At 34.7% G+C, this 15,546-nt stretch overlaps 1 protein-coding gene across 1 annotated transcript in view; it reads left to right on the top strand.

Annotated features, from left to right (window-relative positions):
• The window catches only part of HFM1 (helicase for meiosis 1), a 91,548-nt gene extending 77,536 nt beyond the window's left edge, over positions 1–14,012 (top strand). Inside the window, 6 exon segments of the mRNA XM_054592054.1 lie at positions 71–174; positions 5,824–5,937; positions 7,320–7,410; positions 10,193–10,304; positions 10,406–10,560; positions 13,943–14,012. Of these exon segments, the coding sequence (XP_054448029.1) occupies positions 71–174; positions 5,824–5,937; positions 7,320–7,410; positions 10,193–10,304; positions 10,406–10,560; positions 13,943–14,012 (646 nt within the window).
• The last annotated feature ends 1,534 nt before the right edge of the window (positions 14,013–15,546 follow it).

Below are 15,546 nucleotides of genomic sequence, written 5' to 3'. Positions count from 1 at the left end.
ATATTTTCAAAATCAGATTAATTTTATTATTTTCTTTAAAATTTGTATGGTTTTATTTATCTTTATAAAGGTCAGAATATTTAAACACACCTGAGTTACCAATAATGGAGCAGAGGGATCAGCATGAAATCTGTGAAAATGCTCAACAAGAGCCATCTGAATATCAAGATCAAGGTAAATTACCATTAATATTGACTTGAGAGAGAATATGGTTTATCATTATTTTAGATTGACAAATAATGTTATTGAAAAATCAGTATTTTAAATCATTATAATTAAAATTTGATCATATTTTTCTCTTGGGTTATTGAACCAGTTTCAGGTTGTTTGGGTCTTATTTCAGATGGTTTTACCATGTCTGTCAGATTGTTTTAAAAAGATATAGTGTTGACTTTTTATTTAAAGATAATATGAGGAAAAGCTGAAATCATAAGGGATCTCTTGGTACAAAAGGTTTTAAAATGGTAAACTACTACTTTTACATATCTTTAGAATTATTTAAAATAATTTTATGTTTATAAAATTAGTCCAAGTTTACAAAATAGCTGTGTGATCTTGGGAAAACTAATTTCTTTGGGCCTTATCTTTAAAATTAAGGAATTAAGTAGGGAGACCTTTAATAGCTCTAAAGTCTATGATTCTTAACAATTTCTATGATATTGAATACTATAAGAATATAATCTAGTTTGTAGAATATAACTAGTGCATAATCTAGGTTTGCCTTTTATCCATGCATGTCATTAAATTAATGAAATCATGCATATAAATTTTTCAACACTGTGCCTGTTTCATCGTTAGTCTGGATCTGGCCATTAACAGTATCATTTCTCTGGGTCATGTTATTAATAACCAGTCTGTTAAAATGTGTGAAAAATAGTCCTGGCCATAGAGTTGTTCATTCAAGTTCCTGTATGTAGAAATGGCAAGCTTGTGGTTTTCTGAAAATAATTTCATGTGTGTAGACTTGGCATCTACTGCTACTCTTTGCTGTCACTTTATGCTTTTTCTGGCCATAATTTAGGATCTTAGGTAGATAAGGGGTAGAGTACCCACTACTTCTTAAGACACTATGGTAGCCATTAGGCCCAATATAAGATCAAGAAAAGTCCCCTAGTGTCACCTAGAGTATCAGAGCATTTATCCAACTTGTCCAAAGCCTGAATGTTATTACACATGCATAGAAGGTATAAAATTGTCAACCCCGTTATTTGTATCTCCCTTCATCCTACAGACCTTTGATTTACTTCTTGTACTGCTGGCTCTACCCTGTCCCTATCCATACCAGAGTTTATCCTTCTCTCTACTTAGTACATGTTGTTTTTTACAGAATATTTCTGCTTGCATTTCTTTTCTATCCACTATTGCAAATCCAATTTATATTATGATATAAAAGTATCATCATGATACTTTAACCCCCAATAATAACAGTCCCTGTTTTGCTTAATGAGCCCCTCTTTTTTTATAGAAGGATCTGCATAGTATGTTCTAGTTCTGACATTTAGTAGTTGGGTAATATTTCACTTAGCAATTTTGTCCTGATACCCTCATCTGGTTATATTTTAGGAATCTTGGGATTAAATGAGATAGTATATAAAACTCTTGGCATAGTATTTAGCACTATTAGTAGTAGTAATTTAGTAATTGTGTACATTATACTTCTCACGTGTTAGTCTTTGGTAACAAAACATACTATAAATGTATTCAAATACTGTTCTTGAAAATGCTTTAAAAAAAAACAAACATAGCAAGTTATATTATCTGTGTTCCAATCTCAGGAAGGGAAGAAAAAAATGTCAGAAATTAAGAGAAAGCATGTTGAATCATAAAATTTTAATTATAAGGGAACTTTGTGCAGTTTCTCATTTTACAGTGAAAGAGTCCAAGACTTGGGAGAGATTAAATGACTTGCCCAAAGTCACACATCTAATTAATGGCAGAACCAGAAATAGACTCTATATCTCTTGATTCCAAGACCAATGCCATTTCTTTAAAATGAAATTGACTTTTGGTTATCAGTTGAGAATTGAAAATTAACCAATAGTATATGAACTCTTTCAACTTTTCACCCCCAACTATATATTTCTCTGTCTCTCTATCCATCCTAAACTTCCTTTTTGTCTTAAGAGAAGAATGATCTTGTATTCAAGGTTTATCTGTCTACCTGTAATCTTAATCTTTCTTACTCTGTGTCCCCTGGGACTTTTGAGACCATTTATCACTCTCTTTTTCCCACTTTTTTTCAAGCTCTCCTCACTATTGTCTCTTTTCTTAAGCATATAAATATGCTCAAGTCTCTTTCTTCTTCAGTTCCATGTCCCCATCTAACTAGGTATGACCTTTTTGATTGTAAGTGACAGAAATTCTACTCGAAGTGACTTAGCACAAAAAAGGAAACCTATTGTCTCATGTAAACTGAAAAGTCCAGATAGGTATCTGGCTTTGATCTTGCTAGAAACAAGCATTCAAATGATCTCATCATGTCTCTGGCTTTCTCTCATTTTTTAAAAAGATATCCTAGTTACTAATTGGCTTTATTTTTTAAACAGGATTTCTCGCATAGCAGGATACCCTCAAATCACATTTTTCTAGTTTAATAACTTCAGTAGAAAAATGCAGCCTTTCCTGTTATCTTTGGCAGACCAGAGTTCATTCTGCTTGGCCTCATTGGAGCCTTGTATTTAAGTAATACCTGTACGCTGAGGACTGGGTCTTGTGTCTTACCCCTGTAGCCCTGGAGAAGCCAGGGTACCATGAATGACATCCTCACCAGGATCATCTGGAATGTTGGAGGTGCTTTCTCAAAGCAAAGAAAGATACTGTTACTAAAAGAAAGAAAAACATGCCAAGCAGACAAAAAATAGAATCACAAGTCTTTATACCTGCTATCTTTTGCTTTCCTATTGAAACAAAAATTCTTGAGAGAACAATTGATACTCACTCTGCTCACTTCCTTGCCTCCCCATCACTCTTCATACACATTTAGTAACCTCCTAAGTGCTGAATTCAGTGAAGTCTTTTCAACTTTTATTTTCTTTGAGCTTTGTAATATTTGACACATTTGTTATTTTTTTCCTTCCATTTGGAAATCACTTTTTTTGGTTTCAATTAACCCACTCAGTTGGGTCTCCTACTACTTCTGGAACTGGTTGGGCTTTTCTTCCTGTTGATGTTGCGAAGAATTCTATTTTTGCTTCTTCATTCTTCTCACTTTATAAACTTTTCTTAGACAATGTCACCTAAACCTATGTCTTCAATTACTAACTATATTTGGGTGATTTCTAAATCTGTACTCCCATCTAGATCTTTCTGTCTATCCCCTGACCCATCTATACAATCACCTTTCTGGACATATCCACCTAAAAGATAACATGTCAGCATCTGAACTCATTCTTTCCATTTTCTCTATACCTCATGGTCCTTTTCTTTTTTTCTTAGCTGAGTGAAAGAACCCTCTTCTTTTCCAGGCTGCTAAAGGCAGAAAAGAATCAGCCTAAATATCTTACCTCACATGTAATTAATCACCAAGTCCTATGTATTTTACTACCTAAACATGTCTATATTTATTCTTTCCTCTCTATTTCGTCTGCTGACACTCTATCTTAAGCATTCATTGTCTGTCACTTATTACAGTGACTTTCTTTCTTTTTCCCTTTGCTTCCAGTCTCATTATCCTCTAATCTGTAACTATTCTGAGTGATCTAACAGGCATACCTGATCATGTAAGCCTCTTGCTAAAACCTTTTCAATAGTTACTCATTGCCTATTAAAAAAATAAAGTGAATTTCTTAATATGTCAAACAAGCTTCAACACAATCTTGCTCTTAACTGGCTTTACAGTCTCAATAGACCCTGACTTTTCCTACTTTGTGTTCCAGAAATCATGAAAATATGCACTTCTCCAAACATTCTCTCATCTCTCATACTGCTTTGCCTTTCATATGCTGTTCTCGCTTCCTGGAGTATCTTGACTTTCCTTCTTGCCCTGCTCCGCAGTCACACAGTTCTGTCAAGCTCAATTTCCAATGTTACCATCTTACCATGTTACATCTGACAGGTGTTTACTCTGACTTCCATTGTAGGGTTAGGTCCCATTTGCACTTTGTATCTACTTCTAGCTTTAGTACATATAATTGTATATTGTAGATGTATATCAATGTGCAAAAGTAGAATAATGTGAACAGAGGTTATAGGTGCAGTTGAAAGATAAAGTAGGATTTGGATAGGTGAAGAAGAGGACAGAGAATATTTACGGTAATAGAAACTTAGCAGTGATTGGAGCAAGCTTATACTGGTTTGTGAGAGATTATTATTAAATTTTGGGGAATCTTTCAACTATTGTTGAAAGTTTAGTTATATAAACTTTTCAATTCAATAAAATATTAAAAAACAAAGGCTACAAATACTCAAAACGAATCATTTCCTATTGTACTACATTTTATTATCCGTGTTCTTGAGGTTATTTGCATATATATTTGTATCCATATAGTGGAAATACTGGACAATAAGATACAGTTATGCGTTTCTTCTCAACTTTGTATCCAGTGATGTCATACTGATAGCTTAAAATTGACCATAGTGGAAACATTTATACTGTGGAAATCAACAAACACTACAAATCAAGGCTTATTTTTGTTTTGTTTATTGTTTAGGCTTAAGAAGGTGATAAAAAAATGCTAATAGTACAGATTAAGTTTAACAGCATATTGTGCTTATAGCCATTATATTGTGAATAGCACAGAAAAACTGAAAACTATTATCTATTCAGCAAAGAAGTTGCATAAGTCAGTAGATGAATGGGTGAAATCCCAACATATATCTTTGTTATTAAACTTTCATCCTATTTGTTAAAGTCAACAAAAACATCAAACAACATTAATATGAGACCTACATTCATTTTTCAGTTGTAGCTATAGGTTGACTATAGATGTAACAGTTTGGCAAAATTCAATGAAAACATTCAGTGAGAACCAATTAGATATATAGAATTTATAATAAATCATGCTATATATTTTACTATTTGTAAATTGTGTGCTGCACACCTTTTACTTATAATAAATACATATATTAAACATATATATGTATGTATATGCATACTTTTGGGAGGAAGCATTTATTAGCCCACTGCCATGGAAAACTGCATAAGAGAAGGCAGTTAGTCCCCATAACAATCTTATCTCATAGGTACTATTTTCATTCCATTTCATAGAGGAGAAAACTAGGCTCAGAGAGTTTAAATTTCTTGTCTAAGATCATACAACTAGTAGATGAGAGAGGTGGAATTTTTACCCAGGTAGTCTGGCTTAATGCCCAGGCTTCAAACAACCTGTAACACTAAGGATTTTTCAGCAGGAGAAAATTTAAGATATATTTTGGACAAATATATTTCATAAAAGTACTCAAAATTAACTTGTAGGAAGAAGAGCTGAGGGAGGAAGACCATTTTCCAAGCTAAGATAGAAAATGTGTTCACTCTAAAAGAATCCATTGAAAATTAAATTTAGTTCAACGATCAGTATATGTAATTCAGTAAATAGAATTGAACACTGTGTTCAACAATGCTTGACCTAATGCTTTTGAAAACTATTACTCAAGACCTCTGTTTAGTAATTGAAAGATGTGTTTGATATATCAATAGATAATAATGCTCACGGTTTAAAAGCACCTATACTTTTTTATACATACTCATGACAGGTTTTTCTAGATGGATCTATTCTACAACTTCACCTGAGAAAGACTCTCAAACAATGCTGTTTAACAGAAATCTTAATGCATTGGGAAGCCACAATTTGACAGATATGGATAAAAACAACTCTACGTTTTCAGAGGTTTTGAATGTGAACTTCGAATTGGGAAATGAAGTTTGGGATGATTTTGATGATGAAAACTTAATAGAAGTTACTAGCTTTCCAGCTGATGATAAAAAGACAAAAACATCAGGTAAAATTGTATGTTAGCATGAAATAATTTCATGAAAAATTCTTTGAATATTTTTCAGTTCATCTTCTAGGACTAATTTTTTTGTCCTTTTTTTATCTGCTTGCTTAATTAGCTTTGGTTTTTTAAGATTGTAATTTTTAGCAAAACTGAAAATTGTACCATTCCACAGATAGCATTTCCTCCTCCTAAAGACAGAGGTCAAAGTTATTCCATGACTATAGAATAGCAAATGGGCTTTTTTTCTATTCTATTGCTCCTCTAATTTTTTAAAGACTCCATTCAGATTCAGATTGTTTATTCAGTTTTCCCTCATAAAACATCTATCCAGCTCTCCATTCCAAGATCACACATGGTCTGTTAATGTCTGTGAAGGACAAAAGTATTTCCTTTTTAAAAGTATTCATCTGCTAGCAAAGAAAATGAACAATAACTTTTATTTTAGTAGAAATATTAACTTTTCAGGTGTAAATAAATAGGAAAGGATTAGTTTCTCCGGTATTGGATATTGTACTTAAATCATGTACAATCCAAAAATAATGGGATTTAGTTCTTTGAGTTACTGGCAGATTTACTCTAGTTCACTAAAACAAAGAAGTGGAAATCTTAGTCATGTATGATATGACAGCAAGATGAGATACTCCCTCCCATGATGGCTGCAAGAAGGAAATCATCCCCTCGGAATTATAGTTGCCTCTGAATGTATCCACCCCAGTCCTCTTTTTAAAAAATCTTTCTAAAAGAAGCAATTAGTTGAAATATTGTGTCAGGGTTCTAAAAATTACCTGAAAAACTAATACTCCTTCCAGAAGGAATAGGATTTTACTCTTTTCACAAAACAGGCCTGAAAAATTTCCAACATGAGGTCAAGAGGCACAGTTTCCTATATTACTGGACAGCTGTGGTCCCTACCTCAAAATGAAGTCATTGTGTACTGCAAGTTAAGAGGCAATTTATACTGGTCCTTTGAGGTAGCCTAGTCTTATGAGGGCATAGCTTTCACACTGGGAAAACCAATCACAATAAATGTTTCCCCATGTGTAGAGCACTTTTAATGAACTTAAGTACATGTAGGCCATTGAAAATATTGAATAAACTTTAACTTGATAGTTTATATGAATTAAGAATAAATACGTAATAGAGATTTTTGGGGACCTTTTAATATAGTGACTAATAAGCTAACCTATATGATTTGTGGTTTTTCTCTCCTAGCTTTGCCCCCTTATTTCTCTATACAAATTAAATTTGGTTATTGAGAGTAATCATTCATTCTTTCCTTAACCAGGTTATAACTGTTGGAGAGAAAGAGCTGTTGTAGAACTTGTGAAAAGCTCCATTCAGCTGTTTCCTGGCATTTTATTTCAAAATGTTATCTCTTTATATAGGATTTGGAAGCACTTTGAGTTCAAGTACCAGGGGAAGTAAGCCAGCATTCCAAGAGTCAAAGAGCAAATTCCAAGGAGAAATGTCAAACAGGCAAGTTTTAGAACTCAGGGTTGGAAAACAACTTTATACAAGTTTTTACAACTTTATATTCTCCTGGCATGTATTTGGATTTGGGCATGAAGTCTTAAGATGTCAGGGAAGCTGTAAGGTATTAACCAGACTAAAACCTCTTAATCTTAGAGCTGTGTTTTTGAAAGTTCTGTTGTCAGACCACCTGCATCAGAATCATGTAGGAAGTGATATTAAAAATGAACATTTCTAGGCCACACACTAAATTTACCGAATCGTGGTCTCTAGGATTAGAGCCCAGGAATCTGCATTTTACACAAGACTTGAAAGCTGAATAGAAGGTCAATAAGGCATTCTAAGTAGAAGAAGCATGTGTAAAGGGATAAAGCTTTAAAAGGCATCCTGTGCTTAAGGGTCAGTAAAGTGTGGTCTGTGTGGCAACAATATTAAGGCTGAAATTGCTGAGGTCTGATTGCGAGGAACCTTAAATACCATTTTTAGACACCTATACTGTGTCCAGTAGGTCACAGGCTCAAAATGACTTCAGGATTTGGTAGGCCAAAGCCAACTATAGAGTGTCCCATCTAAAGAGAGAAATCACTACTCAGCTCCAATAAGATGTTGCTGTGCAGGAAATAAGTGCCTGGTGTTGCCATATGTTCTAATTACAAAAAAATAAAACTAGGAATCTAAAATTGTATGTGATATCTCCTGTCTTTTAATTTTGACAACTGATTTTTTTAAAATGTGACAGTCTATAGTACCCTGCTCCAGAAATGATGATGATGATGATGATGTCCATAGGCTGGATGTAGCCTAGGAACCTCTCATTTTTACCTCCGTAGTAGGCATTGAGGAGTCATCTAAGACTGTTAAGCACAGGATAAACAGTATGATCAGAAGAAAAAAACATTCTAGTGGTTTGTAGAATGATATTTAGTAATATGCTGTGACACTTAAAATGAATTTTAGAGGGTGGGACCAGAGGCATGGTGGCCAATTTGAGAAAGGTAGCCTATGAAGAGGCCTAAATTGGGGCAGAGGTAAAGGAAACTGAGAGAGAGAGTTGAATTTTTAAAAAAATTTTCATAGATAACACAGATTAGATTTAACAATTGATGGGATATGGTAGTTGAAGAGGGAAGAATAAATGGCAAGTGGGTAGATAGAGATGTTATCTTAGAATATAGTATACATAGACATTTAGAAAAGAAAACAATTTTAGAAATGTTCAACTTGATGTGTTTTTACAAAAATACAAAATACATTTGGATATTGGACTTGAGTAGAAATCAAGGGAGAGAAATTATAGCCACAGCCAAAATTTTTACAAAGAAAAGTAATACTAGCAACTTTTTATTCAGGGTCCAGTTTACTTAAGGATCATTTATTTGTCCTCTGTTAAAAATATTAAATTTGTGGTGTCTTTTGGTATATTTGTTGTTATTTAGTCATTTTACTGATCTTTAACATCAAAGAATTACAGATTTTAGAGAATTCCACCCAACATCACTGGCAAGTAATCATGCCATCTCCCCTGAGACAATTCCAGTGAACAGGAGCGCATTCACTCCCACATGCTTGTTCCATGTTTGGATCTCTCACACTGTTCAATAGCTTTTTAAAATATTGAGTTTGCCTAGAATCTCTTTTTATTACTTCCACTCATTGGTTCTAACTCTGAGTCAGAATAGACAGGTTAGAAACATTACAGTGTAACAAAGCTGCAGACCTCGAGAAGCAAAAAATAGGTAGGAAGTAGGAAGATAACAAGGCACATGAACAGTTTTGTGTGCCACACCTTTAGAAAACTACAAATAATTTGGGAAGAATTTAAACGTGACCAACAGGAGATTAGTGGGTTTAACAAAGAGTCCTGTCAGGAAGTCCCGGAGGAACTAGTGCCAGAAGTTGTTGGTAGGAAGTCCAGTGGGACCTGAGGATGTGGGTGGAAAAGAGACATGTTTTTCCTTTTATACTCCTTTTACTATTTTAATCCTTGCCATTAATCAAAGACAAAAAGATTTAATCCTATCAATATATATGATTCCCTGTTTTCCTACCCACTGCTACTGCTCCTTGTATGGCTGTCACATTTTAACCCATAATGCAGTTTAAACTGTCACCTCCTCAGAGAGGCAGTGATGACCACCACTTTAAAGTGGGTTTATACCTCTACCCTATTATTTCCTGTAATATTCCTCAGTTAATTTCTACATGTCACTTCAAGATCTATAATTATGTATATCTGTTGTTTACATATTGCCTGCTCCTCTTCTAAACTGTAACTCCCTTAGGATTTGTTTACTACTTTATACTCAGATCCTAGTATAATATATGACATATGGAAGCAAATAATATATGTTTTTAATAAATGAATTTAATACAGAAGATTAAAGGTGAATTCTAATATAAAATTATACATAGGAAGATAACTTGAGATATCCCTCTATACAGACCAGAATAGGGAAAGGAGATTAAAAGTGGGATTTAGAAAACATTTACAGATTGCTAGATGAAAGACAATTAAGTGTAAGACCCATTTTTAAAGAACAGTTGAATAATTATTTCTGTAGGCCCTTAAAAATAATATTCTTATCTAATTTGAAATATGTAAGTTGTTGTTTTGTCCAAAGGAAAGAAAAGATACAAGTTCTCCATGAGTCTAACAGAGCATCAATTTTATGGTGACAAGTGTGATAAACTTTAATCATATTCCCCAAAGAATCACTGTTGATCTAAATTAGAATGGTATGTTTATCTTATTTGCCATATTTTACAAATAATTAATTTTGATTTTCAGTTTTGTTTCATCACATAAGGAGACAGATATTTATTTATCAAATTCAGCTATGTCCAAGTTTGGTGCATCTTCCATGACAAAATTATCTCAGCAAGATGAAAATACAAATATTGTAAGAAGCAGTTTTTGTTTTTTTGTTTGTTTATTTTTAAAATTCTGCTTAAAGGGTTGAACTTTTAATGATGGCTGGTTTTCTTTAACCTCAAAATATAGGTCTATTTACAAAAAGGAAAACAACAAAACCTGTCACCAGAGATTGAAAGACTGTACTTTCCTCACTCTGAAAAAAATTCAAATTCTTCAAATTTTGTCAAAGAAGTGGATTTCTTTATTAGGAATAGTGAATGTAAAAACAAAATTGATATCAGGTAAGAATTCTTTAAAGACATTTCAAGAAATACCAATACATTTTTTTTTACAGAGAAATTCAGGATTCTTTTCCATTGGTTATTTTAAAGACAGAACCTAAACGTTTTATTTACTTAAAGATGTTGAAATTTTAAACCCCTGGTCAGCTAACTTCTTTATGATAATTTATAATATCAAATATCTCAAATTTTGAGAACATATATGTTTGATACTATTAACTAAAACATTATATTGTGAGAAACTTTTTTACTGATTTGAATGTAGTATGTTGATTATATGAAGTGTAAAGTCATTTAAGAAATCCAAAAGAGAAAAAAAATAGTTCCTGTCAAGATGGCAGTATAGGTAAATGCAGTACTCGCATCCTCCCACTACCACTTCAAAATCACAACTAAACCCCAGAACAACCCTCATTCAGAGCTGCCTGAAATCAAGCTGAACAGAAGTCCTACAACTGAAGATATACAAAAGAAGCAACATCGAGACTGGTAGAAGGGGCGGAGATATGGTACGGGCCGGTCCCACACCCATGTGTGGCAGACAATAATCAGGAGATATCTCCCACTGCAGAAATCCCCCCAGAGGTGTGAAGGGTCCCAGCCCCACACCAGGCTCCCCAGACTAGTGTTCTAGCACCAGGAAAAGAAGTCCCTATAACCTCTGGGTGTGAAAACCAGCAGAGATTGTGGCTGAGTGAGACTGCTGGAGTCCCAGGTGTTTGTCTTAAAGGGCCTGCACATGGACTTACGCAGACTCACTCCTGAGTTCTAGGGCTGAGGCCGCAGCTCGAAAGTTACCAGAGACATACAGGGAGGAACTGAAGTGTCTGACATCAGGGTGGGAGCTGGAGGGGCAGCCTTCTTTCAGACAGAAGTGCTGGTAGAGATCATTGTTCTGTTTCTGAGCCCTTCCCCCACAGAGCTGGCAGGGGGGTGCCATATCTGAGTCTCCATCAACCTGGCTCACACTGTTTACCCAGCCCTGGTGATGCCCTGGGACCCTGCCCCATCCAACTTGTGGGCGCACCCAAGCCTTTTCCATTCAAATGGCCTGTCTTGGTTCATGCTTCGGACTTTACTAAAATTTCTCAGACAAGCAACATCTGGCCTCAGCATAACCTGTACCTTTTGCTAAGTGGCCCCAGGCCTGGCAGTAGTGACAGCCGGCCTTGGTTTGCAACTTGGCCTCTTCTGGCCATCACCAACCCCAGCACAAATAGCAGCCATCTGCAGACTACTTTTTAGCTCATGTCAGATGGTTCCAAGCAGAATACAGATGGTAACTGACCTTGGCCTGTACCTCCCAGGAGGCCCCAGAGCCAGCATATTCAGTGGACAGCTTTATACCACATTCAAGAACAAACCTAGCCACCTACACAAGTGACACAGTCAAGGGGTAGACAATGCAGGCACCAGAGGCCCACTGAAGTAAGTCCTGCTTATGGAGTATGCCCCTGCACAGCTGATCCTCTATGGTGGCTGCAGCCAGTCCTTGGAGACAATCATCATGTTCCTCCCATTAACTTGCCAACAGCAATCAAGGCTCAACTACAACAGGAGGGTGCACAGGCCCACACTATGGGGGTGGTGCACCTGGAGTGCCCAACTTGGGTGATCAAGGAATCTGTGCCACTGGACCCTACAGAACACCTACTATATCAGGCCACGCTATCAAGCCTGGGAGATGTAGCAGCTATATCTAATACATAGAAACAGATACAAAGAAACTGCCAAAATGAGGAGACAAAGAAACATGGCCCAAATGAAAGAACAGATAAAAACTCCAGAAATAACTAAACGAAATGGAGATAAGCAATCAACTAGATGCAGAGTTCAAAATAAGGTTATAAGGATGCTCAGTGAGCTTAGGGGAAGAGTAGAACTTAGTGAGAACTTTCACAAAGAGATAGGAAACATAAAAGAGGAACTAGGAAACATAAAAAAAAAGAGTCAGAAATGAAGAATACATTAACTGAAGTGAAGAATACATTACAGGGAATCAGTGATGGAGTAGATGAAGCAGAGATTCAGATCAGAGATTTGGAAGATACGGAAGCAGAAATCACCCAATCAGAACAGCAAAAAGAAAAAAAAGAATCCAGCAAAAATGTGGATAATGTAAGGAGTTCTGTGACACTTCAAATGTACCAACATTCACATCAAGGGAGTTCTGGAAAGAGAAGAGAAAGAGCAAGGACTTGAAACCCTATGTGAAAAAAATGATGACAAAAAACCTCCTTAAGCTGGTGATGTAAATAGACATACAAGTCCCAAGAAGCACAGGGTCCCAAACAATATGAACCCAAAGAGGCCCACACCGAGAAACATCATAATTGAAATGCCAAAGGTGAAAGACAAAGAATCTTAAAAGCATCAAGAGAAAAGCGGTTACCTACAAGGGAATTCCCATAAGACTGTCAGTTGATTTCTCAATGAAACTTTGCAGGCCAGAAGGATTTGCAAGAAATATTCAAAATGATAAGGAACAAGTACGTACAACCAAGATTACCCTACTCAGCAAAGCCATTTTAGAATCAAAGGACATATAGTTTCCCAGACAAGAAAAAGCTAAGAGTTCACCACTACCAAACCAGTATAATGTGAAATGTTAAAGGGCTTCTTTAAGAAGAAGGAAAAAAAGGATAAAATGTATAATCAATAAAATGGCAATGAATACATGTCTGTCAACAATTGAACCTAAAAGTCAAACAAACAGAACAGAAACAGACTCACAGAAAACATTTTGATGGTTGCCAGATAGGAGGGGGTGTCAGGGTGATGGGTAAAAAAGGTGAAGGGATTAAGAAGTACAAATTGGTAGTTACAGAAAAATCATGAGGATATAAAGTACAGCATAGGGAATAAAGTCAATAATACTGTAATAACTAAAAAAATAAAAAAGAAATCCAAGTGTCTATAATATTGTAATTAAATAAGAACTCCAAATGAGATCAGCTAATATTTCAAAAGTTTAAGTTGTATTTTAGCCAAGTAGTTCTTTCATAATTTTACATGTTCTATGAGGAAAAAAAGTTAGATTAAGTCTAATAAATGCCCAAACTGCTGGTCATTTTTATGAGTAACTCTGTAGCAGTTTCCCCCTCCTCTTGAATAATCAAAGTTTATAGACCTATTGATTAAATGACATTACTTTCCAATATAATTAACTAAGAGATTTGTTCCCTACCCTACAGTTTATGAAGTCTAATTTCCTCCTGCAGACTTTCCACAAGGTTATGCATATTGAAGTTCATTTGATGCATTAACATCTTAGCAATCTTCAAGTTTATCCACTTCATATTTTTTACATTCCTTACTGTGTATTTTTAAATAAATTGTGTTACAATAATAGTTATTTTTACACTTGCTTTTTTTCCCCCAGTAGGTATCATCCTGATGATGAAGCTGATGAAATGAAGTCTTTTCTGGGAATATTTGATGGTATTTTCTAAAAACAAAACCAAAATGCTCCTTATGTTAATGAGACAAAGTATAAGGACACCTAATTACAAAGCATGCTTTTTATTTTTTAAAGTAGATAATAATTGTCAGTTTATTTCTCTTGGCTTTAACCAGTTTTGTTGACATTTTCACAACAAAAATCTGGACTAATTTATTTTCCCATTATAACTTTGTGAAAAGCACTTTTACAGTGGCCTTGTTTCAATAAGTTTAATAATTAAATTATACTTAGAAGTTATTTTTGGTTATCAATTATATTTTTTTGATTTTGACAGGAACCAATTTAAAATTTTATTTTCTCTTAAGAAGAAAGGCATTCTGTTAAAGCAAATTAATGCTAGTCAGTGAATATATTTATTGTATGAATTATGCCCCAATATTGTTTTGTCTCACTAAAGATTTTTAAAACTCCAGTGGCCACCTGAGACTGTTGTTATATAACTTCAAGCAATAAATAAAACATTAGTCAATATAGATTGTTGTCTTCTTTTATCTTCTTTTTCAATTAGTGAATTGAATCTTTGTTATGTTGGCTTTTATTATAGCAAAAGCTACTTCACATTATTTTCTAATGAATTATATCTTAACTTTATTTATTGATAAGTAGTAGGTAGGCACACTAAGCAATATTTATTACCTAATGTATTTATAGCTACAGTGTGCAGTTGAAGCCTGGTTAAGAAATTTTAGAAATACTACAAGTTTTTCTTTAAGCATAAAAGCCTTAGAGACAAGAGAAGTAAACACAGTTCCAGATGAAATTGTTATTTTTATTATTAGTAAACACTTATGAGGCATCGTATGTACTAAGCATGGAGAAAAATTTAGAAGAGGACTTATTTCTGTGTTGAAAAGTAAGGGCAACTAGTTCCTTTATTTTAGTTGTCTTTACAATTGTTACGTTTCTGCATCTGAATCAATCATGCTACAACCTTTAAAGATTATTAAACACCATTAAAGTGAAAAATTTTGGTACATTACAATCTCCTTATCTTGCATACTTAGATTTTGACACTAAAGAAATAGCAATTTAATCCAACAAGATTTACTGTGATCTGCCACTGGGTTGGTACTGCACAGGATGTGAATGATGAAAGCACTGTTTTTGCTCTCATGGAGCTTACCTTACATTGTGGTAGAGAAAGTAAGACTTACAATGAAGCAATAATAAAATATATAATAAACATCAGAGAAGTGGTTTTCAAGCTGCAGGGTGTGCTGGAATCATCTAGCGGGTTTGTCTGAAAACATTGCAGGGCACATGCCCAGAGTTTCTGACTTACTAGGTATGGAGGGGGCCCTGAAATTTGCCTTTCTAACAAGTCCCTGGGTCTGCTGATACTGCTGGTCCAGGGATCACATTTAGGGAGTCACTGCAATAGAGGCTTGAAGTGCTGTGGGAATGCACATGAGAGAACATAATCCTGATCGTGGGGCCAGGAAAGCCTTTATTGAGAAGTTAAAATTCGGAGTGAGATGATTAAAGATTTTGATGGACAAATATATGAGAGAAGGACAATCTAA

This window comes from Pteronotus mesoamericanus, unplaced genomic scaffold (genome assembly GCF_021234165.1).
Source record: "Pteronotus mesoamericanus isolate MK-2021 breed Mesoamerican mustached bat unplaced genomic scaffold, CSHL_Meso_final scaffold_31, whole genome shotgun sequence".
NCBI lineage: Eukaryota > Metazoa > Chordata > Mammalia > Chiroptera > Mormoopidae > Pteronotus > Pteronotus mesoamericanus.
The sequence above is the reverse complement of the archived record's forward strand: the minus strand, read 5'-3'. Positions and strand labels throughout refer to the sequence as shown.